This window comes from Penicillium crustosum, assembly GCF_028827405.1.
Source record: "Penicillium crustosum strain IBT 35664 chromosome Unknown utg000002l_segment0_segment0, whole genome shotgun sequence".
NCBI classification, from domain to species: domain Eukaryota; kingdom Fungi; phylum Ascomycota; class Eurotiomycetes; order Eurotiales; family Aspergillaceae; genus Penicillium; species Penicillium crustosum.
In genome coordinates, this window is record NW_026623123.1 from 2541086 (window position 1) to 2565613 (window position 24528).

General features: G+C 48.4%; 9 protein-coding genes across 9 annotated transcripts; 3 read left to right on the forward strand and 6 right to left on the reverse strand.

Annotated features, from left to right (window-relative positions):
- Positions 1–170: 170 nt before the first annotated feature.
- On the reverse strand, positions 171–3834 carry N7487_004466 (uncharacterized protein; the record flags this gene model as incomplete). The annotated part of the gene is made up of 4 exons (XM_056872213.1): positions 171–190; positions 349–2793; positions 2855–3372; positions 3425–3834. 4 exons carry the CDS (start codon positions 3832–3834, stop codon positions 171–173), a joined length of 3393 nt encoding a protein of 1130 aa, XP_056729933.1.
- Positions 3835–5296: 1462 nt separating this feature from the next.
- Positions 5297–7180, reverse strand: N7487_004467 (putative MFS multidrug transporter; the record flags this gene model as incomplete). Its single annotated transcript, XM_056872214.1, has 5 exons — positions 5297–5640; positions 5700–6373; positions 6428–6606; positions 6664–6921; positions 6986–7180. The coding sequence occupies 5 exons, from the start codon at positions 7178–7180 to the stop codon at positions 5297–5299; spliced, it is 1650 nt and encodes a 549-aa protein (XP_056729934.1).
- Positions 7181–7579: 399 nt separating this feature from the next.
- N7487_004468 (methionine aminopeptidase MAP1) lies at positions 7580–8956 on the reverse strand (the record flags this gene model as incomplete). The annotated part of the gene is made up of 3 exons (XM_056872215.1): positions 8756–8956; positions 8275–8673; positions 7580–8224 (listed from the first exon to the last, which is right to left on the reverse strand). Exons 1-3 carry the CDS (start codon positions 8888–8890, stop codon positions 7580–7582), a joined length of 1179 nt encoding a protein of 392 aa, XP_056729935.1. The 5' UTR covers positions 8891–8956.
- Positions 8957–9206: 250 nt separating this feature from the next.
- bna4 (kynurenine 3-monooxygenase) lies at positions 9207–11122 on the forward strand (the record flags this gene model as incomplete). Its single annotated transcript, XM_056872216.1, has 3 exons — positions 9207–9321; positions 9628–9842; positions 9917–11122. The coding sequence occupies 3 exons, from the start codon at positions 9207–9209 to the stop codon at positions 11120–11122; spliced, it is 1536 nt and encodes a 511-aa protein (XP_056729936.1).
- A 217-nt stretch (positions 11123–11339) lies between these two features.
- Positions 11340–13274, reverse strand: N7487_004470 (WD40 repeat domain-containing protein; the record flags this gene model as incomplete). The annotated part of the gene is made up of 2 exons (XM_056872217.1): positions 13067–13274; positions 11340–12974 (listed from the first exon to the last, which is right to left on the reverse strand). The coding sequence occupies exons 1-2, from the start codon at positions 13181–13183 to the stop codon at positions 11340–11342; spliced, it is 1752 nt and encodes a 583-aa protein (XP_056729937.1). The 5' UTR covers positions 13184–13274.
- A 708-nt stretch (positions 13275–13982) lies between these two features.
- Positions 13983–14638, reverse strand: N7487_004471 (cornichon family protein; the record flags this gene model as incomplete). The annotated part of the gene is made up of 4 exons (XM_056872218.1): positions 13983–14075; positions 14138–14204; positions 14280–14435; positions 14535–14638. The coding sequence occupies 4 exons, from the start codon at positions 14636–14638 to the stop codon at positions 13983–13985; spliced, it is 420 nt and encodes a 139-aa protein (XP_056729938.1).
- An 868-nt stretch (positions 14639–15506) lies between these two features.
- N7487_004472 (putative ATP-dependent permease ADP1) lies at positions 15507–18834 on the reverse strand (the record flags this gene model as incomplete). Its single annotated transcript, XM_056872219.1, has 2 exons — positions 15507–15743; positions 15796–18834. The coding sequence occupies 2 exons, from the start codon at positions 18832–18834 to the stop codon at positions 15507–15509; spliced, it is 3276 nt and encodes a 1091-aa protein (XP_056729939.1).
- A 645-nt stretch (positions 18835–19479) lies between these two features.
- N7487_004473 (uncharacterized protein) lies at positions 19480–20859 on the forward strand (the record flags this gene model as incomplete). Its single annotated transcript, XM_056872220.1, has 3 exons — positions 19480–19512; positions 19597–20060; positions 20130–20859. The coding sequence occupies 3 exons, from the start codon at positions 19480–19482 to the stop codon at positions 20857–20859; spliced, it is 1227 nt and encodes a 408-aa protein (XP_056729940.1).
- Positions 20860–21501: 642 nt separating this feature from the next.
- N7487_004474 (uncharacterized protein) lies at positions 21502–23584 on the forward strand (the record flags this gene model as incomplete). Its single annotated transcript, XM_056872221.1, has 3 exons — positions 21502–21523; positions 21583–22367; positions 22421–23584. 3 exons carry the CDS (start codon positions 21502–21504, stop codon positions 23582–23584), a joined length of 1971 nt encoding a protein of 656 aa, XP_056729941.1.
- Between the last annotated feature and the right edge of the window lie 944 nt (positions 23585–24528).

Below are 24528 nucleotides of genomic sequence, written 5' to 3' on the forward strand. Positions count from 1 at the left end.
TTAATTAAAGTCCTCGAGAGAAAGGAAGAGCCTTAGTGAGCGACTAACAGGAAATCTGCTCCCGAAACGGACTTTTATACGACAAACGACCGTGATGATCTGCCAGCCCTGTCTAGGCATTATGTTCAAATAAAAATTGGCAACTATCAAGATAACTGTCAAGAGACGCATCATGCAAAGGCCTTCACCCCTGTATGCATTTGGGGTTTATGTTTGCATTCTTCATAATCAAAGACCTGCAAATATCCAAACGGCCACCACGAGCAGCTATATAAAATGATTTCCAATCACGTTGGAATCTTGTCCCGACATCTGCTCTATTCGTCAGGAGCAGTTCCACTAGCATACAATATCCGTGGTTCGCGGCAACAATGTCCGGTATCGACCCGTCATCACTCGGTATGTCATCGGCTCCATGCTCTATGAGAACTTGAGCTATTGTACACCATCCCTGGTGATAAACAGCTTGGAGGGCATTGGTATACTTCCTGCCCCGGGCATTGACATCAGCCCCATGGCCTAGAAGATCCCGCACGATTTTATCATACCCTCCAAAGCAAGCAGCCTGGAGGGCATTTCCGTAAAATCCACCCTGGGCATTGACAGCGGCTTCTTCTTGTAGGAGCAGCTGTGCGATCTTGTCATGCCCTCCAGCGCAAGCAGCCTGGAGAGCATTTCCGTAAAATCCACCCTGGGCATTGACGGCGGCTCCTTCTTGTAGGAGCAGCTGTGCGATCTTGTCATGCCCTCCAGCGCAAGCAGCCTGGAGAGCATTTCCGTGGCGACCACCCTGCGCGTTGACATGGGCTCCACGCTTGAGCAGTAGCTGCACAATCTTTATGTGTCCTTTGAAACAAGCGGCCACGAGGGCGTATCCATGGCGACCACCCTGGGAATTGACATGGGCTCCACGATTGAGCAGTAACTGCACAATATTTATGTGTCCGTTGAAACAAGCGGCCACGAGGGCGTATCCATGGCGACCACCCTGGGCATTGACATGGGCTCCACGATTGAGCAGTAGCTGCACGACCCTTTTATGCCCATTCAATGACGCCCATTGGATGGCGTACGTGTTTGTGCTATCTGGTATGAGAACGGCTCTTTTATGAACACGAAGTAGAAATTCGACTTCCTGCTCATGGCCGTTGAATGCTGCTAGATGTAGTGCTCCCATTGTAGGCACATTCTTGTGAGGCATTGTTGCCTTCCAAAAGACAGGAAACCAGAGTGAGAATGGTTTTCCACCCGTGTCGTATAATCGATGTACTCGGTCGAGAGCTTCTGGGTCTGAAGCCAGATTCATTTGGCTCACGTGGTAAGGCCAATGGACTGCTGAATAGGAAAGGAAATCCCGCGTATTGGAGCAAAGTCTACTATCATCACACACCAAATCCCCCATCAACAAGTATTGTGAACAGATCTGAGCCATCTGGCGCTCAGCATCACTCAGTCTCCATGAGTATACGAGATCCTTGTTGTTTGGATTGCTCTCCGAGATAAGGAATTCTCTTGCAGTTTGATGAATGAGGAAGATTTTGCCGCTATTGATAAAAACAAAGAGATCACAATAATAGCGGAGCTTCTCACCTATCACCGATGAATCAATTCCAGCTTTTGTTGCAGTTCGTGATTGTGGGGAGTTGGCTATACCTAGCGCCATGGCCATTTCCACCGTTGTCAGAGGACGGCGTGCAGCAACAATAATTTGCAAGATCTTCTTCGCGGTCTCCGCTTCATGTGCATCGGAAGAAACTCGACTAAGAATCTTTGTGTATGCATCATTGACCGACTCGGGTACCAGTTTGTTTATTTGCATTGCTTTAATTGCTTCTTCTGTAGACAGAAGGCTTCTGTGGAACTCGATTTGAATGTGACCAATTGTCAGATGTAACCAAAGATAAGTGCGGTGTTCCATTTTCAAAAGCTGTTGCTCAAGTTGTTGCTGTATATCCGGGGATAATCGCTCTTCTAGGGCTAGCTTCTTAACCTCTAGCTTCACGAACAGATCAATTTCCTTACGAATTTGATCATTTTCTTCCTCCCCCTTCAGGTGTAGATGCGGGGAAAAGTCCGTTATCGCTCGGAAGCAACTCTGGATGTGGTCATAGGGGCGACTAGTGACCAGAAACTTTAAACAGGTATCCTTTTCTGATGAAGATGGCTGGCAGTGGAATAGTTGGAGCTTGGGAATCAATCGATCCCGATCAATCTTACGGCATTCATCAAGTGCATCAAAAATACATATCGTCGTAAACGATAAGTCAGATGATGTTGCCGCTATAAAGATCCGCCATAGGTCATCAACCTCTTGTCGGAGCCTCTCTCCATTGCTTTCCCAGGAAGGCATAGCATAGTGTAATAGATGAGGTCGTTGGCTAAAGAGCTGGTGTAGTACTGAGCATAATGCTACAGCCAGATTGTTCTGATCATCGTTGTCCTTAAAAAAGAAGTAACATATTGTCACTGCTGGACTCAAATCTCGCATATAGTCATCAATAATGGATCTAGCCAGTACAGACTTCCCGCAGCCTGGATCGGCTGACACCCATAGGAGATCATTGCAGCTGCTATCCAACCAACGAATATACTCGAGGCTCTGTAACGCCCATTGGCAAGTTCCTTCCGCTCGGCGTGGATTGATGTTCTTTTGCTCCTCGTAGTTCGATGTTTTGAAAACTTGGTGACAGCGTTGTTGCTGCTCCGTCAAAGCTCTTATTTTCTGCTCATCTTGGTGTCGTTCTCGTTGCTCGTACGCTCGATCTGAATTCTGGCTGGTACTTTTCAACACGTCTATATCATTTGAGAGGTTATCATGTATTCACATAGTGATGACAAGACTGCCTAGACTAACCAGATAGAATAACCCGAATCCTCTCCTCGGCCTCGATTCTACTTAGAGGTATCCTCTCTAGAAGATCTTTGGCGTATGCAGCTGCCACCATCGCTGCATAACCTTGCCACTCTTTGTTCTTATGCGAATCCGAGTAGTCACAGATACCCCGGATAACCAAACAAGGAAAAGTGTTCATCAGCCCGGCTGCTTCCATTTCGAAACAGAGTACGTCTTTCTCCGCCGCTAGTCTATCTCGAATCAAAGCGTCCTTCATTAATTGATTGGCAGAAGCAATCAAGCCATAGTGAATTGCAGGATTATCCTCTTCTTTAGACCGCTCACGTCGTAAAACCAAGTTTGAAGCATCATTTGCACAAGATACAGCACCGCAATTTGATTTATGACTAAAAGCGGGCCGAAAGAGCCTATCCGTGATTGATTCCGGACGTTGGTATTCGCTGCGCAGCCGAGTGTTCGTATCGAGAATGATATTGATAGCCTCCATAAGCTTATGCCCCTTTTTTCTTGTATTGTGCCTGTATTCCCGTCATCGCAGTGCGAAGTGTAGTTGGTGGCTGGTTCAAGAACCGCGTGTGCTGAAAATTTTGCTCTTGGATTGACTTGCCAAAGTCATACTGGAAGACGCCACCCTCACCACCACGAGGCGCGCTGACCACGACATCGCCTAGGCGAACGTCGTGCTTTTCGCTAGGTACGCCGCCACCGATGCCGACCATAAGGCCTATCCTGACGTTATGAAAGGTGTTCAGCATGTTTGTGGCTACATTAGCCGCGGAATCTGTGCCGTATTCACCATCAGGCAAGACGGCGATAACGACGTTGTGGTCGTGCATCTTGCCTAATGTATAGTCGTTGGTGTCATTCGGCGACACAAAGCTGGGCCTTTTGTGCTCCTCATCGAGAAATGCCTGTACAGCAACGTATTCCACGAGCAAAGCGCAGATAAAGCCCACTGTGTAGTTCGCAGGGTCTGACATGCCTGCTACTATAGCAAAAAGCGTCCAAAGTTGCTATATTGCTTGGTTTGAGCTTGAGATAAGTATACGACACGACACGGTTTACAGATGTGACATTCTTCAACAATAATAAAAGTAAGAATGGGTTTAAAGGAACCAAAGCTTGCGACGGTCAAGGCAGGGAGAGAAACTGTCACCAACCCGAAAGGCCCTTGTGATGTATACGAAGCATACATAGCGGGCGGTAAGATCAAAAATGCTATTGGCGGGAGGCGCCCAATCTGTCTCCACTTAACAAAACACCTGGGCACCTGGGCACCTGGGCAACATTGGAACCTTTACGGGCGACGAAGTATGCCACCAGTTCATAACTCTCTCATTGGTTTATTTGCCTATTCAATTATATCAACATACCATATATATATTCTCCAAGTGTATTTAATTGATACTTTACAAGAGTATGTTTCGTATGTCAAAATTGAAGTATATAGAATAAGAATAACCGGCCGCTTTTACGGCCTTACAATATCTTTTTAGATGTCCTTTTAGATGTTTTTCTCACGGATGTTTTGTTATCCGCGTCAGTTTCAACTTTCGTAGAGAGAGGGCAGAAAAAAACGAAAAGAAGCTTAATTTGTGAAAGGGACTTTTCTATATATAATGATGATTTGATGATGATTAGAACACACACCGGATTATAAAAGAGAGATCTGTGGATAGCATCAATGAATGTCTGCCGCATCACTATCTCCCCTGATAGAGTAGAGAAGCCCTGCCACAGGGGAAGCCCAATGTTCAAATATGAGCCTACCCAGAGAATGGAGATCCCCTTAGGCAAGTAAAATTACAAGTGATTGCGCCGGAGAGTTTAAAGCACACATGACATAAATACTCCTCAAGTTTGTCATTCCTATTAGAGCGGATGAACTCACCTTCTGAGGCCATTATCAATGTAGATGACTGAGTGGTGCAAGCAGGGAGCCAACTGAAAAGAGAGGGTTCTTAAGTACAAGTCATTGGATGTTCAATGAGAACAGAAGGGTGAATTGAATGATAGAAGAAGAACAGGAAACACAAAATCGACTGTATTTGGAGGCACATATCGTCTTTTTGATATTCCTTTTAAGAAGTCTTTCTTATACGGCCTTTGTTTGAATATTTCCCCCTTATTGGCGTTACAGCCAGAGTATAGGCAGTAAAGACGGTTTAAAGATGCTTATTTCTTTAGCTGATCTGTGTTCTGAAAACCTATGTTCTTTTATTGATTGGATTTTGGAATAGACACAAAACTTCTTTTATGTCCAATATATCTAGTATGTCTTCTTTGGTATGTATATATGCGATGAACATGAACAATTTCCGAGCCAACCCCAATGCTAGATAGACCACACACGATAGTAAGTTATATAAGAGTTTGTCGCTTTTATAAAATAATGGAAACCTGAAATTTTGAAGTATCCCTGGATAGATCTTCATCTATAAATTAGCGGTTGAGTTTGCTTTCACGGATGTAACAGCTGCTCAGCAAAGCGAAGAACACCACAACAACCAAAAAGGCGAATCCCTTGTTGGTGGACCAGCCATAAGAGTCCCGGACAATCCTGGCAGTTGTTGGGTCGAGGGTTTTGATGAAATCCAGACTTTCTCGTACGCCTTCAACAATCTGATCGATATTCTTACTGTCGCGTAGACCTGATTGCAATCGATTCCGTAAGACTTGTTGAACCACAGTTGATGACAAAGAGAGGCCAATCACGGATCCCAATGAGCGGAACAGATATGAACAAGCAGTGACGACCGCCTGGTCTTCAGGAGTAGCATTCGATACTGGCGAAGTGGTTAGCATGCATTGAAGGGGTGTAAAGAAAACTTAGATAGGAGCTTACTCAAACCGATCAAGGTTGTAGTGACACCAATGCCATTGCCGAATGCTGAAATTACCATTCCCAAGATCATCGGGACTGTACTAGCCACCACACCACCGGAGAACAGGTATATGCAGAACACACCAGTTGTCAGGAAAGAATACGCAACAACTGTCAGCCAGTAATACTTGCCATACCATTTCATCAACAAGCCTGCAAACACGGATCCAGAGACACCAGAAAGAATGCTTGGCAATAAGCGCAGTCCTGCAGTCGTAGCAGATACACCATCTACCGCCTGGAAGTATAAAGGGATATAAAACAGGGCGGCAATCCAACCCCCAAAGCTGAAGAAGTTGCAGCTGTAGCAAGCAAAGAATGTTCGGTTGAAGATGATGTGACCAGGCGCGAAAGGTTCGGCTGCCAGGTAGATCTCAACTAGGATAAAGATCACGAACAAGACAGCGGAGACACTCAGCGAGGCAATTGTCAGGGGTAGTTTCCACGAAACATTACTGCCACGATCAAGACCAATTAGGAAACCAAGAACGGCGCCAACAAGGACTACAGCGCCAAGGAAGTCGATGCGACGCAGCTTGGTCTTCCAATGGGCGCTCTCGCGAGCGGGCAGCTTGAGCAAGAACGATACGGCTATGAATGCAATAATGCAGAGAGGGAATTGCGCTAAAAACGCCCTAGAAAAAAACGTCAGATGGCGTAAAGAGATGTGGGTCTTGCATCATTCATACCAGCGCCAGCCAATGTAGTCGGAGAGAATTCCACCCAAGGGTGCACCGGTACCGGCACCTGTTGCATAGATGATATTGATAATACCCTGCCACAGCCCTCGATCACGAAGAGGAACAAGATCACTCATCAAAATGCTGACAACAGTGGTCATACCTCCACCGCCAATGCCTTGGAAGACCTGTTCGAAAATAGTCAGCATTACATGATTTAGGTTTGGGATCATATGCAAACATACACGAGCAGCAATCAATTCATTGATATCTCGAGCCAGACCGCATCCTAAGCACCCAGTACCGAAAATCGCATATGCAAAGAGAAGACATGGCTTGCGACCAAAAATATCGCTCAGCTTGCCGTATAAAGGCTGGAAAGAGGTTAAAGTGAGAAAATAAGAAGTAGCAATCCAGCTGGTCAGATTGAGAGCTTTGAGATCGCTACCAATCTGACCATAACTGGCCATAATAATTGTCTGGTCGGCCGCTGACAAGAAGATCTATACATCCCGTTAGTTACAACTCTGATAATGGAACTAATAAGCACTGAGAAAGAATTCATACTCCAAGCGATATGGCAGGTACAATATATTTAAGCTGTTTCTGCGCATCATAGAACGGCTCTTTGCCTGAATCCTCTGTCTGAACTGGATCCCCTGATTCCACATTGTGATTAGAAATCGTGCCGTTGGAGACAGCGCCGTTGGAGGAGGATCCCAGCAACGGGGAATTCTCGGTAGGAGATGTCTCTGGAGCCATTGTCGAGACTGTATCTATCGAGATTGCTCCAGATTGTCTCAAAGTCAAAATGACTTGACTGAACTTCTACGGAGAAAGAAACAAAAAGAAGAGCGAAAGCATCTAAACCCCAAAAACTCTCCGCACGTGAAGATAAGGCCCCTCACTCCTGGGGCCCGACTTATCCGTTTCGCCCAATCAAATGCCCCCAATTCCTCGGGCTTATGCCGCCAGACCTTTAATCTGCGACAACATCGGTAAACCCTCGCCTGGGCTATGGTCTCCTATGTTATAATTTATTTGTTAAATTACCTCAATTATAGAACTATATTGATATGCATTGAACGGTCATAAAGTCGGCTGTTAAAGAGGTATCTGAATATATGCAAATATTTCCAATTAACTCCCAATTCCCTGAGCTCATGCTGTCGAAGGCATAGGAACTGGCCCACCAGGTGAGTCAGCCAGGCGGGCAGTCAGCACCTCAACACCATCCTCGGTTACGAGAAGGGTATGCTCAAACTGGGCTGACAGAGAGCCATCTTGGGTGGTACTGGTCCAGTCGTCGGGCCAAGTGCGGTCACGGTGGGTACCGATGTTGATCATGGGCTCAATTGTAAAGCACATACCGGGCTTGGCAGTTCCCACAGCCTTGTTCTTAGCGTAATGAGGGACGTTGGGCGCACAGTGGAACAGTTGGTTGATACCGTGGCCGCAGTAGCTTTTGACGACACTGCAGTTACGGCTCTTGGCGTGCTTCTCAATGACATTGCCAGGTTCGCGGAACAGCATTCCAGGCTTGACAAGGTCAATTGACTGGTCCAAACATTCACGCGAGGTTTCCACCACTCGGACGGCATCGGGGTTCGCAAGTGCCTTGTCTCCAACATAGTAGGTCTCGTTGATATCGCCGTGGAATCCCTTGTGGTATAGAGTGACATCAATGTTGACAATGTCTCCATCCTGCAAGGGTCGTTGATCGGGAATACCGTGGCAGATAGTCTCGTTGACCGAGGTACATACGGACTTGGGGAAGTTCATGTAGTTCAGGGGCGAGGGGTAAGACTAAACATATGTCAGTATGGTCTTGTGCACCAGAGAGTAGCTCCTCGTACATCACGCTCGATACAAGCCTTGTGGACAACCTCGTCGATGTAATCCGTTGTTACACCAGGCTTCAATTCACGTGCGGCAGCATCCAAAACCTCACGAGCCAATCGGCAAACCTTGCGCATACCCTCTTGTTCCTCCTTGTTCAAGATGGTGATGTTATGACGGCCGATAAGTTTCTGCTCGGAGCGGGGAATACCATCGCGTGCATAGTCCGGGTGCGGGATCGTCTTGGGAATTGTTCGTTTGGCGGATAGAGGATAGACGGGCCTCAGAGAACCGCTGTATGGGAAGGATGGATACGGATTGAAGGTTCCGGTGGCTGGATCTGGTTCAGAAACTACCTTCGGAGGAAAAAGATTGGTGAGGATATTACTCTTTTTGTGAATGGTCTTATGTTCGCTCTGGAATAGATGGTCAGCTCTTGTTTCCATAGAAAGGGGAATATATTGCGCATCCTCCAGTCACATCCGAGTGTCTACATACCCAGCTTCGCTTGAAACAGTCCTGCGAACAGAAGAAACTGTCCGTGCCGCTCTTTAGACATGTCGGGCATTGTAGGGTGCCTGCGTCGTTGGGGCAGTCCACACCCCGGCATTTGCGATTGGCAACTTCAGCCATATTGGAATAGCAGAAGCGAAAAAAATAAAATAATCGAGGAAATACGTAGTAAAGAGTGGATTAAATGGAGACCAAAACTTCAAGAAAATCCCCGCCGGCCGCAAGGCGATATGGGACTAAACCTCATTTGGACTAGTACCAAAACGGCTTATATTCGCCTGAGGCATCAAGGCAACCCTTGAAATGACTAATGTCGATCATCTCATTTTGGAACATTGGAAGGGGCCGATTTCGCAGCACGTGATGACGACTTACGATTTTGTTTCAACACATATTTATCTTCAGTTTGGATACTGACCACCTGAGCAGTTACATGATGGCCATTCCAAGGCAAAAAGTGGTTGTTGTGGGTGCTGGCCCAGTAGGGTCCTTGGCAGCGCTGTATGCTGCGTCAAGAGGCGATGAGGTGGAAGTATATGAGCTCCGTGGAGGTACGTTCCATTGACCTGTGTAACCCTTTTTCCTTTCTTTCTTTTTACCTCTGCGTGGCCCCGTTGAGAATGATCTGATTGTCAAGAGAGATGGTACATGTATTTGGCCGGAAATGGCTGGCTTTTATCAAGACATCATGTCTCGCAAGGTCCCTGCCTCAACTCTTCAATTAAGAGAAAACCACCCCCATTAATCTATATTGTGATCTACCACTGTCTTCGATATCCCCTGCACTTGCCCTGGCTCAGTTGTGATTCATTGCGAATTCTTCCGAACTGACGCCAATAATCCCTGCACTTCCGTAGATCTCCGGGACCCTACGACTGTGCCATTGAACTTTACCAAGTCTATCAACTTGGCACTCTCCGAACGTGGCATTACATCTATGAGACATTCTGGCCGGGATGATTTGATCGACAATGTCCTCCGTGAAGCGATTCCTATGCATGGGCGGATGATCCACGGACGAGACCGAGGAGATCTGTGGGAAGCTGCACAGGCCTATGACGTTCACGGCCGGGTATGCACCGATCACCTGCTTGGCAGTTGTTATTGCTATTTACACTGCAGATCATAGCTAACCACTACTACAAGGCTATTAATGCTATCGACCGAGGAACTCTCAATAATGCTCTGCTCGATGAGTTGGAGAAGACTCCCAATGTCAAGCTATTTTTCAACCACAAGCTCACCGGTGCCGACTTCCGCACCAACAAGGCCTGGTTTGAGCGCAGAATCCCCGGCGAGACACCTATGACCGATGATGCCGGTATAGCCGGTCGAGTACCAGAGATCGAGGTGTCCTTCGACTACCTCATCGGTGCTGACGGTGCACACTCCGCCGCCCGCTACCACCTGATGAAGTTTGCTCGTGTTGATTATCAACAAGAGTATATCGACACTCTCTGGTGCGAGTTCCGGATCCCACCAACAGAGGATGGGGACTTCCGTATCTCGCCAAACCACCTTCATATCTGGCCTGGACGCGAGTTCATGTTCATAGCACTACCATCAGCGGATAAGTCATTCACATGCACCTTATTCGCACCATCCTCGCACTACAACACCCTCGAGACCTCGCCACAGGACCTGCACGAATTCTTCGACTCCCATTTCCCCGGCGTATGCCCAGAGCTAATCGAGCCCGCGGCGTTGAGTGAGCAATTTGTGGAAAACCCTCACCTCCCACTGATCAGCATCAAGTGTAACCCCCACCACTTCAACGCCAGCGTCGTCATTATCGGCGATGCAGCTCACGCAGTCCTGCCTTTCTACGGACAGGGACTGAATGCCGGTCTCGAAGACGTCCGGGTCCTTTTCGAGGAACTAGACAGACATGGAGTCTACGACCCTAACTCTAGCGTCTATACACGCGGTCTCAAGCGCCAGGGAGCCTTCCAAGCGTACACAGACCAGCGGTGCGCCGATACGCATGCCATCAATGATCTATCGAAGGAGAATTATCTCGAAATGCGCTCGGGTGTCAAATCGCCGCTGTACAAGCTGCGCAAGACGATCGAAGAAACTATCGACCACCATTTCCCGATCTTTGGTTGGAAAACGCAGTACGCCCGTATCAGCTTCAGTAACCAGCGGTACTCGGAGGTAATTGAAGCTGTTCAGCATCAGAGCCAAGTGCTTGGTCTTGGTTTGAGCGGAGCTTTGGTTGCTGGTGTTGGTGCTGTGTCCATCCTGATGTGGAAGTACCCTCAGTATCTCTCGCCTCTGGGGTTGGTTCGGTGCTCACGTCACCTGGCTTGTGTCGGGCTGAGGACTATTCGGAACTTCATCCATATGTAAAGCTGCTTTGTCGGAAAGGTTGATTTTTGAGTGAATATGTGACAACATGCAGACATTTGGAGGATTTTTAGTGCATCTAATTCATTACATCAAGTAGCATAGTACATACAGCAGACTATGATAGAAAGCATTGCGGACATAAGAGGAATATATTTCAAGATTCAAGTCCGAATTTTTGATCAAACTAATATGAACACCTGATAACCATGAAAGTCCTTTAATCCCAATACCTGATAGCACCGTCCAATCCACCAGTGACAACCTTACTAGATTCATGGGGATGCCAGTCAACACAAGTAACAGCACCACCTTCCTTTCCACCAGCTTGGATCTTGTGGTACATCTTGCCAGTCTTCCAGTCCCAGAAGCAGACATAGCCACCGCTGTCACCAGAAACAAGGAACTGGCCATCAGGCGAGACTTTGAGGTCGACAGCGTACCCGGAAGTATTATGTCCAACGAATCGCTTCTTCCGGTTTTGACGGAATTTGTCCGTGGCGCTGTAGACGACAATCTGGTTGTCGCCTGACTGGAAGGCAACATACTTGCCATTCGGATGGGGAGTCGCACGGGTGAGTGCGAACATGTATGGCTCTGCGATGAATTTGATCGGCACAGGGATTCCATATTCCCAAGCGCGCAGCGACTTGTCGTCTGAGGTAGAGATGAAGCGGCGATTGTCATCAACGAATGTGAGGGTGTTGACGGCTGCCAGATGGTGGTCGTACTCTTGGACCAGCTCGCCGGACCGGGTGTCGAATTGCACGATCTTCTTGTCGGACATACCAGCCAGGAACTCGTGTGAGTGATCTTCGCCGGGGTTGAAGCGGACGACGTGCGGTGTCTTGCCTGTAGAAAACCGACCAAGGCATTTGCCATATTCGGTATCCCAGAGCTTGATCTGTCGGTCGTACGAACCGGTAAGGAAAGTCTTCCCCGATGGGTGGAAGTCTGTGTCTGAGATTGCCTTGGTGTGGCCGGAGAAAGTCCGCAAGAGTTCCCGAGAGTGATACACATCCCAGAGCTTCGCCTTTCCATCGGCTGCTGACGAAAGAAGCAAGTGGCCAGATTTGGGGATGAATCGAAGGGAGGTGATCGGCTTGGTGTGCGACTTCCAAGTTTGCACAAGCTTTTTCGGTACGTAGTTCTTGGTGGTGCCAGGCTCTTTGCGCAAATCGATATCCAGGTCCTGGGGCACGTGCATGTAGGTCCGGCCCTGGTAGTCGTACTGCTCCGATCCGTGGAACTCGGTGGTTTCTTGCGTGGCAAGGTCGCCTTCGTAGGCAGTTGCATCCTTGCTCATGGCTGGCATGGGGGCCGTGGTAGTCAAAGTCTCGTCTTCCTCTTCGACGTATTCTTCGTCGCTACCAAGCGCGCGCTCATCTCCTTCAGCAACCTCCACATAGTCATACTGCTGGTCATTTTGATATTTCGCCCAGGGTCCCAGATATGCGCCCTCTCCTTCCACAATACTGGAGTCGCCCTTCTTTTGCCGCTTTGTCCGCCAGTTTGCGGACGCGCTCTTAGTCGGCTTAATTTGCACAACATCCCGACCTCCATATTGTGCCGCATTTTCGAGGTTTCCGATAAATTGATCCGGCATTGTCGGATTGCGCGTGTATCCCAAACTCTGGAACGTGCGATGTTGCGCCGCAAATGTGGACTCGCTGATGGCCGCCTCTTCGGCAAATCCTGTCGGAACATTCTTTCTTTTGATACCGTTTCCCGGACCCGCTGGCTTGAATGGGTTGATAGGGCCCTGGGAGGGCTTTGTAAGATCATCGTATGTGGCATTGTAGGTGAGAGCTTGGGATGAGGCGTTGGCGAGGGCCATCTGCATATGCGCTTGGTCCTATAGGATCGTTAGTCTTATCTGTTCGTCATAGCTGAGGCGCAAGAAGCAGAACAAACTGGGGGAAAGGGTGATTATGGGGGGGACCAAACCTCTGTATTGACCTCTGGTGCAGCAACGACCTTGGTCGCGGTCGTCACAGACGAGTTGGGCATAGCTGTGGCGTCATCGTCGCTGGAGTCATAACCGAGACCTAATAAGGCGGACATGACTGGTATGTTAAAGAGGGTAAGAATGCGCAGCTCTCAATGCCCCTTTGCAACAATGTTGGGGTTGAATGTGGTTGGTGAATGGTATAGGCAGTGGAGGATGGGAATTTTACGGGCGTCGGGAGACCCCCGATACGAAGGCCGCGGAACGCCCACCGCAGCCAAGTATCAATCCCAATGCAGCTGCGATCTTAGTTAGGTGCTTACATCAATTATGCCTTACTGTTTTCTACTGTTGCTACACCTATTTCATGGGAATGGTATTTTATCAACAAGAAATCATTTAAATGTTAGAAACCTTGGGTATCGTACGCTCTTCATTGCCAACCGCATGGGAGGTATATACAACTCAACAGGTCGAAAGACACAGCAAGATTAACACAGAAGAAGAATTAAAAACAAACAAACAATAGCAAAAGAACACATGCACCACCACGAGTCAATCATACAGTGTCTCGAATCAATACAGCTCACATCCCCAGCTCGAGACACTCCAAAGGAAATATCTATTACTTCTCATCGCTGTAGTCCTACCAGCAAATATCTGAAGGCTGAAAGAATTCGTTGCTCATCCATAGTCATGGTCGCTCAAAAGATAAGGAACCACATCGATATACCGAGTTATATGGTATAGCGGCCATCTTGGAGCTGCGGTCATGTTCGAGGGTTGTATGACAGGCTGAGAACAATGTCCAGAGAACACTAACCCAGGAATTCATGACAACAGCTCATCAACAGACGGCTCCTTGATCTAGCCGGAACGACCATGATGCATCGCATATTCGGTCTTTTCACGCAGTCAGTGGCCCTCATCGCGGATCAGGGCAACAATCATGCTGTAGAGGTAAAAGAAGAACATGAGGAGGTGGAAACCAAGCTTGATGAAGGATTCCTAAAGACACCAGTCCGAGTCAGCCATTGCGCTGCAGTTTGCGACTTAAAAATCAAACTGACCTTCTTGTGCACGTTCAACTTGCGGAAAATCTCGGTCGCATCCAAAAGGTGCTGGTTCTCGTAGATCCTATATTTTTGAAAACGACTCGGTTAGCCTTGTTCTGAAGGGGGCTTGCGACTCCTCGGGGAGCTTCAAACGTACTTCTTGGCGTTGAACAACACGAGGGGCAGGTTCAGCACGATGGCGAGCCAGTATCCGTTGATCACGAAGAGGAAGGTCAGGAAGGCGTGGACAGCGGCTTCGGGGATGATGTAGGCGTTAAGGCGGTTGCAAAGGTCGATAGGGTTGATGTAATCGCTGGAAGCAAAAAAAAAGGGAGAAGTGTCAGCTTGTATTCTGTAGTATGTGCGGACCCAAAGCAGTTGCTTGGAACATGATATGAATGGAAAGACTCACCATTCGAGATCACTGTACATAATCGTGAAGAACACCTGGAGGAAGAGGTTGACGGCGTTGATCAACACCGACAACAGGTAAAGCCATGCTTCGCCAGACATCATTGCGAAATTGACGTTGCGTCAAGTATAATTGGCAATATTTCAATTGCTAAACAAAGAATATGAGTAAACTGTCTGCGACAAAAGTGGTTGAGGTCAAGGTGGATTAAAGAGGCCGGAATTGGAGATGTTTGTGGGGTTCTGCGGCCCAAGGAAGACAGCGGAATCCCACAGAGTCCTCTCCAAAGAGGGGTCAAAGCTCACTCACAAATAAGATGCTAGATGCACTCAAGCTGGTGGGGATGAAAAGAACAAGGCAGAGATGAGGTGGGATCGAAGGAGGGAGTGTCGAGATTAGCGAACTGCGGCCGAACCTGAACGGGTCGGCGGTGTCGGTGTCGGGAGGGCTGGTCATCATTAGCGCAACCCGCAAACGGGGCTGGTAACGTACATGCTAGACTTTCTAGAGTACTCGATAAGAAACAGCTTCAAGATATGTCAGACTCGAAATAAATTATTGACTATCGGGTTGGTAACCGAGTTCATTAGTTTGGGTTGACACGAGAGACCTTGGAAGGTTTGTAGAATGATGACGTTGACACGTGCATCGTGTAGGTACATGGGCGGTACCTGAGGTCTGGACCAGATGTACCCAACTACAATGTGCTTTATTTGAAAACATGGAATGCAGAGGATCGTTAAGAATACCTATCTTGTCTATATACATAATGACAAACTATAGACCGCAGCATACAGGCTTCTATGCGCCATTAAAGAGCAGATCTTTAATCCTCCTGGGAACGCAACACAAAAAACAAGGTCGGGGAAGGACAAGCACCAAGTCAAACCCAAGGCAAAACATATAGTTAATGGGAACGCTCTCGGTGGTATTATACCAGTGTATAGCAACAGAAAGGGACTGGCTCATAGCTTATCGCTTCTCGACAAGTAGGAAATGCATTGCACTGTATGCAATGACGAGGAAGGCCCCTGATATGACAGCCAATCCGATAACATCACTCCAGTAGGCCTGAGTGTCAAATCCAAATGCGCTTAGGATAGAGGCACCAGGAACTTCAATATCTAAACCGTACTTGTGATCAATCAAGGTGAGGAAAGTCACTTCATTGACGATCAAGGCCTCGAAGCCATAATGGAAGATGGACAGCTGGTACTATTGTTAGTAGGGAAAGCAACGCTCAAGTTATAGGGAAACTCACAGTCTGGAGCCACAATGCCGACTTGGGAATTGCATCGTGATTCAGTAGGAGGCCGGCGAAAAGCAAGCTGAAGAGCATCACCAAACTGCCAATAAGATTGGCCACTCCGCCATCCCGGAAAATGATGCCGATAAAGAGGCAAATATTGGCCGCCGAAAGATTGAAAAGGACCAGAACTAGCAAAAAGCGGAAGAATTCAGGCCATGCCGGAATCAGACCCGTCATGGGGTATACGATAATGCCCATGATGATGGGAGGAATTAGCCTCAAAGGAACGATATCGAACACAACCTTGGACGCAAAGTATGTGACGGGATGATAGTAACCATTGGCACGCTCACGTACAAACAAAAGTCGCTCCGTGGAGAACACGTTGAGACTGGTCAAAGTACTGAAGCCAAATAGAGCCAAGATGAAGAAGAAGAGACCAAGACGATTCTGGAAGCCTCTGATATCGTCCGTGAGGCCATAGAAGAGGAATCCAGATAAGACCGCAAGAAGGATGGCAATTGCGTAATGTGTGAGCATCAGCATCGGGTTTCGATAAAGATTACGCCATGTCCGCTGAGACAGAATGATGAACTGCCGCGCCAGACCAACTCGAGCATAGCCCTTAGACCGTATCACAGTATCTGATAACATGGGGGAATTTGGTGAACCGTTCGCATCCTGGGCATTCTGAACGGCGGCTAAAATCTCATCATGCACAAAATGACAAACATCAGAATCCGCGTAGCTGGCCACCAGAATGTCGAGATCACTTTGTCCAGGTGCCGGAGGAGGTAGCTGATCGGGATCATCAAGGATCTGCGGAGGAACACTGCCTTGTTGACGAGAAAGACGCAGCCATTGTTGATGATTCTCGGCTACATCCAATGTAGCACTCTCGTCATCTGTCTTGGGTGTGATTGGGCGCTCATTATGTTGCTTTCGGGAGTAAAGTTGGCGATCTTGTTGCTGTTTCAGAGACACCCGGCGTTTATCTTTGGGTCTCCGGGTCGCCTCTGCACCGCTCGAGTTATCTTCAATGCTCTGGATCGATGCACTGGTGACGGACTTGACAGCCCTGAGACTGCTTGATGCAGTCTTAGGTGGACCAGTGCGCTCATCCACAGACGTTACTTCGTCCGTATATGACGAATGTGCGTTACCGGCGTGCATTGTAAGGTCGACAAGGTAATCTGCAATGTTGAATCCCGGCGGACAGGAATAGCCCACGCGGTCAAAATACTGCTGACAGGATGAGAAAGGACCAGAATAGACAGTGCGTCCCTCGGCAAGAAGGATGAGTCGGTCAAAGAGAGCAACAATGTTCGAGCGAGGTTGGTGGATAGTGAAGATAACAGTGCGGTTGTATGTCTTGGCCAGCGTCACTAGACACTCAACCACGTTGAACGCATTGTATGCATCCAATCCACTAGTGGGTTCATCCAGGAACAGGATACTAGGGCTGGTAACCAGCTCACAGGCAATCCCGACTCGGCGCTTCTCTCCACCGGAAATGCCACGACCATTACCTTCTTCCGAGCCAATCAATTGATCCTTGATGTGGTAGATCCCAAGTTGCTTTTCGACCTCCAGGACTCTTTGCTCTTTAGATGCTCGGCTCATGTCTCGGGGAAGTCTGAGTAGGGCGCTTGTCAAGATGGTCTCATGGACTGTCAAGGTGGCAAGCATTGTGTCCTCTTGGTCGACAAAGCCAACCATGGTTCTGTAGTCATTGTCGTCGATTTTCTCACCGTTGACATAGAAATCTCCATTCACTGAGCCACGCTTGTTCTTTCGTGCTAAGATGTCGAGGAACGAAGTTTTCCCGGCGCCAGATGCTCCCATGATGGCTGTGATCTGACCTGGTATGGACGCACCTTGGATGCCAGAGAGAATCTCTTTCCCATTTAGTGTGTAGGATACATTGTCCCAATATAAAGCCGCGGGGCGGTAGTCTGCCAGGAGTTTGGCAGTTTCGTCGTCTGAATCATCCGAGAGAGACAGGCGAAGATAACTGCGGCGCGCAGCACGGCGGGACAGATACCAAACAAGCAGAATTACAGCAACCACAAATAGTGAGCATCCTGCGATCACGCCGGCAATGAGAGGCGTGTTGATTTTCTTCACGGGGCGCTCATATCCCGGTTCGTCGGTCTTGTACATGCACTCCCCTGAATCGCATGACAAGAAGATGCTGGGATCACCGAAGACGCCCGCAATCAATCCATTCATTTGAGGCTCAGAGAAAACGCTCTGGGTGCCCTCCAGGGTCGATTTAGTATCAAAAGTAGCTGGGCCCTTGATCAATTGATCGAGGAAATCGCTCAGATCAATGGATCCGTTCTCGCCACAGAGGAAACGGCCCGGAATACATTCGCACTGGAGATGCTCACACTTGTAGTGAGTTGTATTAGAGCTGTAGTCTGTTTCCATGTTCCACTCGCAAGTGTCTAGGCCGCAATAGAATGACTCCTTCTGGTCGACCCAAAATTGGAAGCTGCATGTTTCATCCTCGGCTTTGCAGGAGAAAGTCACCTGGGGCTTGCGGCCGTCGAGCTGTTTCAAGATCGCACGGTTGGTCACATCACACATTTGAAAGTTCTCCTTGACTGTGACGCCTTGCTTGTGACACACGCCCCCTTGATCTTCTGGCATCATAGCATTGCAGGCATTATCCGAGTCGCAGACATTGCAGTTGATGCCCTTCCAGCCATCCTTGCATTGACATGTATTGGAATCACGCTGCGGTCGGTTCAAGTCGTCGGCCAACGAACCGCATAGTGGAACCGAGCAGTCATCGCCTCCAAACCCAGGGGGACATGAGCATTTGCCGTTAAAGTTGTTGCAATCCGCAAAATGAGTACAGTTATAGTTGTCGAGCTGGCAGTTGAAGCAAGCCGGACACTCGGGGCATCCGGATGGCCGATCATCGAAGAGGGAATAGGATTGCGTAGCGAGGTTTACGTCGGAAAATTCGCTCCATGCTGCGGCAGATCCCAGTAGAGGAGTTAGTGTGAGAAGCGAAAGAGATATTGCGCCAGTCAAGCGCATCTTGTGAGAAGGATGGCAGCGGCGTGTCCTAATACGCAGCGATGCCAACAACTGAAGGGATGCGGGGCGGACCGCCGAATTGATCAAATTAGAGAATCAAACTGGAGCATATAGTTGAAATAAAAGATAGAAACAAGGAGGTGAGTTTGAAGGTTGAGGAACAGAGAGCGGAGAGAGGGTGAGATTGGCCCCCAGACGATGACGCGGGCGGAGAAGGGAGAGGCTGGGCTGCTGCATGGGCGTCAGGAACCCGCAGGTGACCCGGACGAAGATCATCTTATGCTATAGAAAGTGGATGATAATTTTCATTCTACAGCAACATTAACTAGATACTTCATGTATTCCAAGCTTTCCTACGAATGTCAATACTTCTTCCTTCTCAGTTCTGTATGGCTGCCTAGGTGGTATCTGTCTTCAATGCGGGGAAACACGTGATGACATGAGAGGGGACATGTAATCCTAGCAGGTTTACACACAATACGACGACTCATCACGTGATGAAACGGATATCAAGAAGCTCATAGGTAAAAGCGACGGTTGCAAGAAGACCCAAATTATTGCCCATCCAGCTGAACCTTGGAGCGTTGCTAAACAAAGATATTTGGTTGTAGTTACTTTGCTCGGTATTGCTCACTGTTCTCAACCATGGTGAAGATTGAGGCCTTTGCGGTTGAACAGGTATCTTCCCGCATTACCCCATGACTCGGAGGTGTTTGTCTGCTCCTTGCGTCGTTAAAATTTTCATTGCTAACTAGTCTGTAGTGGATGGACAAGTATGAGACAACTGCCAAATATAATATCGCCGAGACCTGCTGCGCATCCATCTCCGTCGACGACCTCCGCGCGCTGTCCGATGACAAAGAGTCCGACCCTTTTGCCCAGCTCCAATCCACGAAACTTACGTATGGGGCGATCCGCGGATCTGATAAGCTACGCAATACATTGGCGAATTTGTACTCGGTGAGGGCCCCAACACAGTTGCCGAAGGATAATATCTTGATCACTCCTGGCGCAATTCAAGCGAACTTCTTGCTGCTATATACGTTGGTTGGCCCAGGAGACCATGTCATCTGCCATTATCCAACTTATCAGCAACTGTTCTCCGTTCCTGCATCAGTGGGAGCCGAAGTCAGCCTATGGAAATCCAAAGAGGCTGATGGATGGCAGCTGGACATTGAAGAGCTGAAAGGCCTTATCCGTCCCAACACAAAGTTGATCATCATAAAGTATGTCTGACTCCTATCACTACCACATAGGGCCCGCATTTTTTTCTCTAACCATCATGCTCGTCATAGCAACCCGCAAAACCCAACTGGAGCTATCATCCCACGTCAAACCCTCGAACAATTGATCGATATTGCCCGCGAGCAGTCCATAATCATCCACTCCGATGAGGTCTATCGCCCACTTTTCCACAATATCAGCCCCGCGGACCCCAGATTCCCACCCACACTTCTTTCCATGGGATACGAACACACCGTGGTGACAGGATCCATTTCCAAAGCCTACAGCCTGGCAGGTTTACGGGTCGGCTGGGTTGCGTCACGGGATAGTTCTATCATCGAATCTCTTGCTAATGCGCGCGATTATACAACTATCTCGGTCGGGCAAATTGACGAGGCAATTGCCAGTTTTGCCCTAGTACCGGATTGCATCCACAATCTTCTGAAGCGAAATCTCGATCTAGCCCGGACCAATCTTTCCATTTTAGAGAAGTTCATCGATGCTCATCGCTGGGCATGTGAGTGGATTAAGCCGCAAGCCGGTACGACTGCATTTGTGCGCTTCAACAAGATGGGAAAACCCGTAGACGATGTCGCTTTCTGTGAAATTCTTCAAGAACGGACCGGTGTGATGCTTGTGCCGGGGAGCCTTTGCTTTGGGGCCGGAGAAGACTTCAAGGGTTATGTTCGCATTGGGTATGTCAATGAAACCGAGGTCCTAGAGCAGGGCTTGGACGCATTGGGTAAGTTCATGGAAGATGGGTATGAGGATGTCCCAGCAAAGAAACCCTTGCCGAAGTGATATACTATCTTAGGCAATTTGGCCAAGATAGATATCCATGCTTCGGACATGCAACTAGTACATAAATAGTATAGCTTTACTCTCCGAAAAATTGCGGGGTGGTGATCCCTGTAGGCTGGGCCCATGTATACTGTTAAGAGTTAGCATCTGTATGCTCTAAAATTAAGCATTATGTATACATACATATAACTATTGGAAGAGATAACAGTTGTTTAATCTATGTATGTATGCATGTTAAATTCTAAGGTTGGGTACCTACCTAGGTATGTGGCGAGTAGTGTTATGTTGTACGCGTTGCACAACGTTGCACAATTGTTGCATGCTGTCAGGGGATCGGCACTTCCGTGCCGAGGCACGTTTCGATCTCTTCCTATTTCAATCTCACCGATCTCACTGGATATTGTCAACCTTTGTTGCTTTTGACTAGTCATTTCCTAATATAAGAAAGCAATCTCGCGAAATTCGAGGTGTCAAGGAGCTCCCATAACGCGTTCTTTGTCCTTTCACCCAAAGCTACATTCAAAGCTACGACCCAAGGGGTGATCTCACCCTCCGCTCCAAATATCGTACCCCGCAAGTAAACTACTTGATCATACTCAATCATACTCACTTGGGCTTGATCCTTGAATCTATTTGGCGATAATGCCGCTGCCACCTTTGCCCGGTAGGTTGTAACATACGGCGGGGCGGGATGCATGAGCTGACAACTGTCTCTTTGTGTAGATATTCCCTTGAGTCTTGCACTCCCTGCCGCGGCCACCACACTTGCATATCTAAACGCAAGATGGTCGGTCTCCTACGATTTGAACCTTCTCAAGGGGTTGTTGAAGATGTCTGTGAAGTCCCGCGTTGCCGAGCGTGGCGACCGCTTGAACCTCTTCTACATACTTGAATCCTATGCACTCAATCCAAAAACCGCAGATAACGATTTTATTGTGTACAATGGACGAACAACGACATTCCATGAAGCCTACATCACGGTTCTTCGCTACGGAGCGTGGTTCAAGAACGTCCATGGCATCAAGCGCAAGGAAATCGTCGCGATCGACTTCATGAATTCTTCTACCTTTATCTTCATGCTGCTAGGACTTTGGAGTATCGGAGCAGTCCCTGCGTTCATCAACTACAACTTGTCCGGCAAGCCGCTCACACACTCTATTCGAACGTCCACGGCGAGACTCTTGGTAGTTGACGAAGAAGTTCGTCACTGCTTCCCGGAGGAACAGGAGAAGATTTTGACATCCCCGAGCTTCCGTGATGGCAAAGGGCCGGTTGAAATCGTGTTTCATACTCCCGAGGTGGAAGCGCAGATTTTAGGAATGGAGCCTACGCGAGAGGATGACAAGGCCCGAAGTGGCTTAATCCCTCGCGATATGGCCATTTTAATTTACACAAGCGGCACCACTGGCCTTCCCAAACCTGCTATTGTCAGTTGGAAGAAGTGCTGGTCTGGTAGTTTGTTCGTCAAAGATTGGCTGAACATTACTTCGTCCGACAGATTCTTCACAGTAAGGTCTACCTAACTGACAAATATTACCCTCCAAGCTAACCTCTTGACTAGTGCATGCCTCTTTACCATAGTTCTGCTTCGGTGCTTGGCTTTATAACTTGCTTAATGGCCGGGTCCACCCTGATCATTGGCCGCCGCTTCTCTGCGCGCAACTTCATCAAAGAGGCTCGCGAGAATGATGCGACGATTATTCAATATGTGGGCGAGACACTGCGTTATCTATTGGGCGTGGCACCTGAAATTGACCCGGTCACCGGCGAGGACCTTGACAAGAAGCACAATATCCGCCTTGCATTTGGAAATGGACTACGTCCCGATATCTGGAACCGGTTCAAAGCACGCTTTAACATCCCCACAATTGCCGAGTTCTACGCTGCCACCGAAGGCACTGCGGGCTCATGGAACATTTCATCGAACGACTTCTCCGCGGGTGCTATCGGCCGAAACGGTGCTTTGGGAAATATAATCCTTGGTCGTGGCTCCGCCATCGTGGATGTTGACCACGAGACCGAGGAACCGTGGCGTGACCCCAAGACTGGTCTCTGCAAGAATGTCCCTCGGGGCGATCCCGGTGAGTTGCTGTTCGCTATCGATGCAGCGGATCCTACTGCCAATTTCCAGGGCTACTTCGGAAACAAGAAGGCGACAGAAGGCAAGATTATCCGGGATGTACTCAAGAAAGGCGATGCCTATTTCCGGACCGGCGACATGGTTCGATGGGACAAAGACGGCCGCTGGTTCTTCTCGGATCGACTGGGTGATACCTTCCGATGGAAGAGTGAGAATGTATCCACTAGCGAGGTTTCCGAGGTTCTGGGCTCGCATTCTGAAGTACACGAAGCTAACGTTTATGGCGTGTCTCTTCCTAATCATGATGGCCGTGCCGGATGTGCAGCCATCCTCTTCAACCAGCAGGTGGCAAGCGGTAACCTCTCCGATTCCGCACTGGAACCCTCACGTGAGGTGCTTGATACTCTGGCTGCGCACACTCTCAAAAATCTGCCCCGGTTTGCGGCTCCTCTGTTTTTGCGGGTTACGCCTGTGACGCAGGCGACCGGTAACAACAAGCAACAGAAGCATGTTCTTCGTACTGAAGGCGTGGATCCAGCTCTTGTGTCAAAGAAAGACCGACTGTACTGGCTTCAGGACAATACTTATGTTCCCTTTGGACAGAGGGACTGGGAACGGTTGACTGGTGGTCAGGTTCGACTTTGATTCGTCTGCTTTCCTTGAACTCGTCTCGGTTTTGTGTGTCTCTTTTGACTTGCTCTATTATTGCCTCTATTCTTTTTTTCGGCTCTATCCCTACTCTCCTTTACCTCAAGATACCCTCAACAGCCCTCAATTCAATAATCTACATACGCCGATTGGGGTTGGCCTAATATCACTGGACTGAAGTTTACATGTAGGACATGCACGAATAGTCGGCTGCCCTTGCGTCACTTGTATTTGACGACGTTAGACTTTGATAATCTGATCTATTTTGGCCCAGTGTGGTATTAGTGGCGTTATGTGTATGAACATACTGAACTCTTTTTAAATACATGCCCAGGCCGTAAAAAGCACTTTTCAATGCATACCCATGGACTACAGATAATTCGACGCTTTATGCGATATCCCGAGGTCCCCTAAAAGGCATCGTTGGTTATGACGTCTCGGGATGCCCCGATGGATCCTGAAATACCTCAAATCATGAGGAAGGTACCACTTGATCCGAAATAGGAAGGTACCATAAGTGAGCCTAAATGGAACTGTCAGTTCAGGCATAGCAACCTTCCCCCCAACCCCCATGGCTCAGATAGGAAGCACTCCAAGCTGGGAGATTTTAGGTTGCGACCGAATCACAGCTAGGCTGGGTTGAAGAACTGTGAGTTATGGGCTGACGACAGGGAGTACACCGACCCCACCTTGAAAAAGGGCATCCCTGATGCTTCAGAGTTACAGTGAGCGAGACGTGCCCTAGGCAATGAAAAAACTACCCTAGGGACCAGCTTATGTGAAGAACCTATTGAGGCCACCTTTGTTTCCTCTTTCTTCTTTTGGAGATCTTCGAAGCTATTTACAACTTTCAATCCACACTATGGCCCCACCATGACCCCACCCCAACAGCTTAACTGTTTCAAGCTTTGGGCATTTCTACGATATGCTCTGGCATTCTT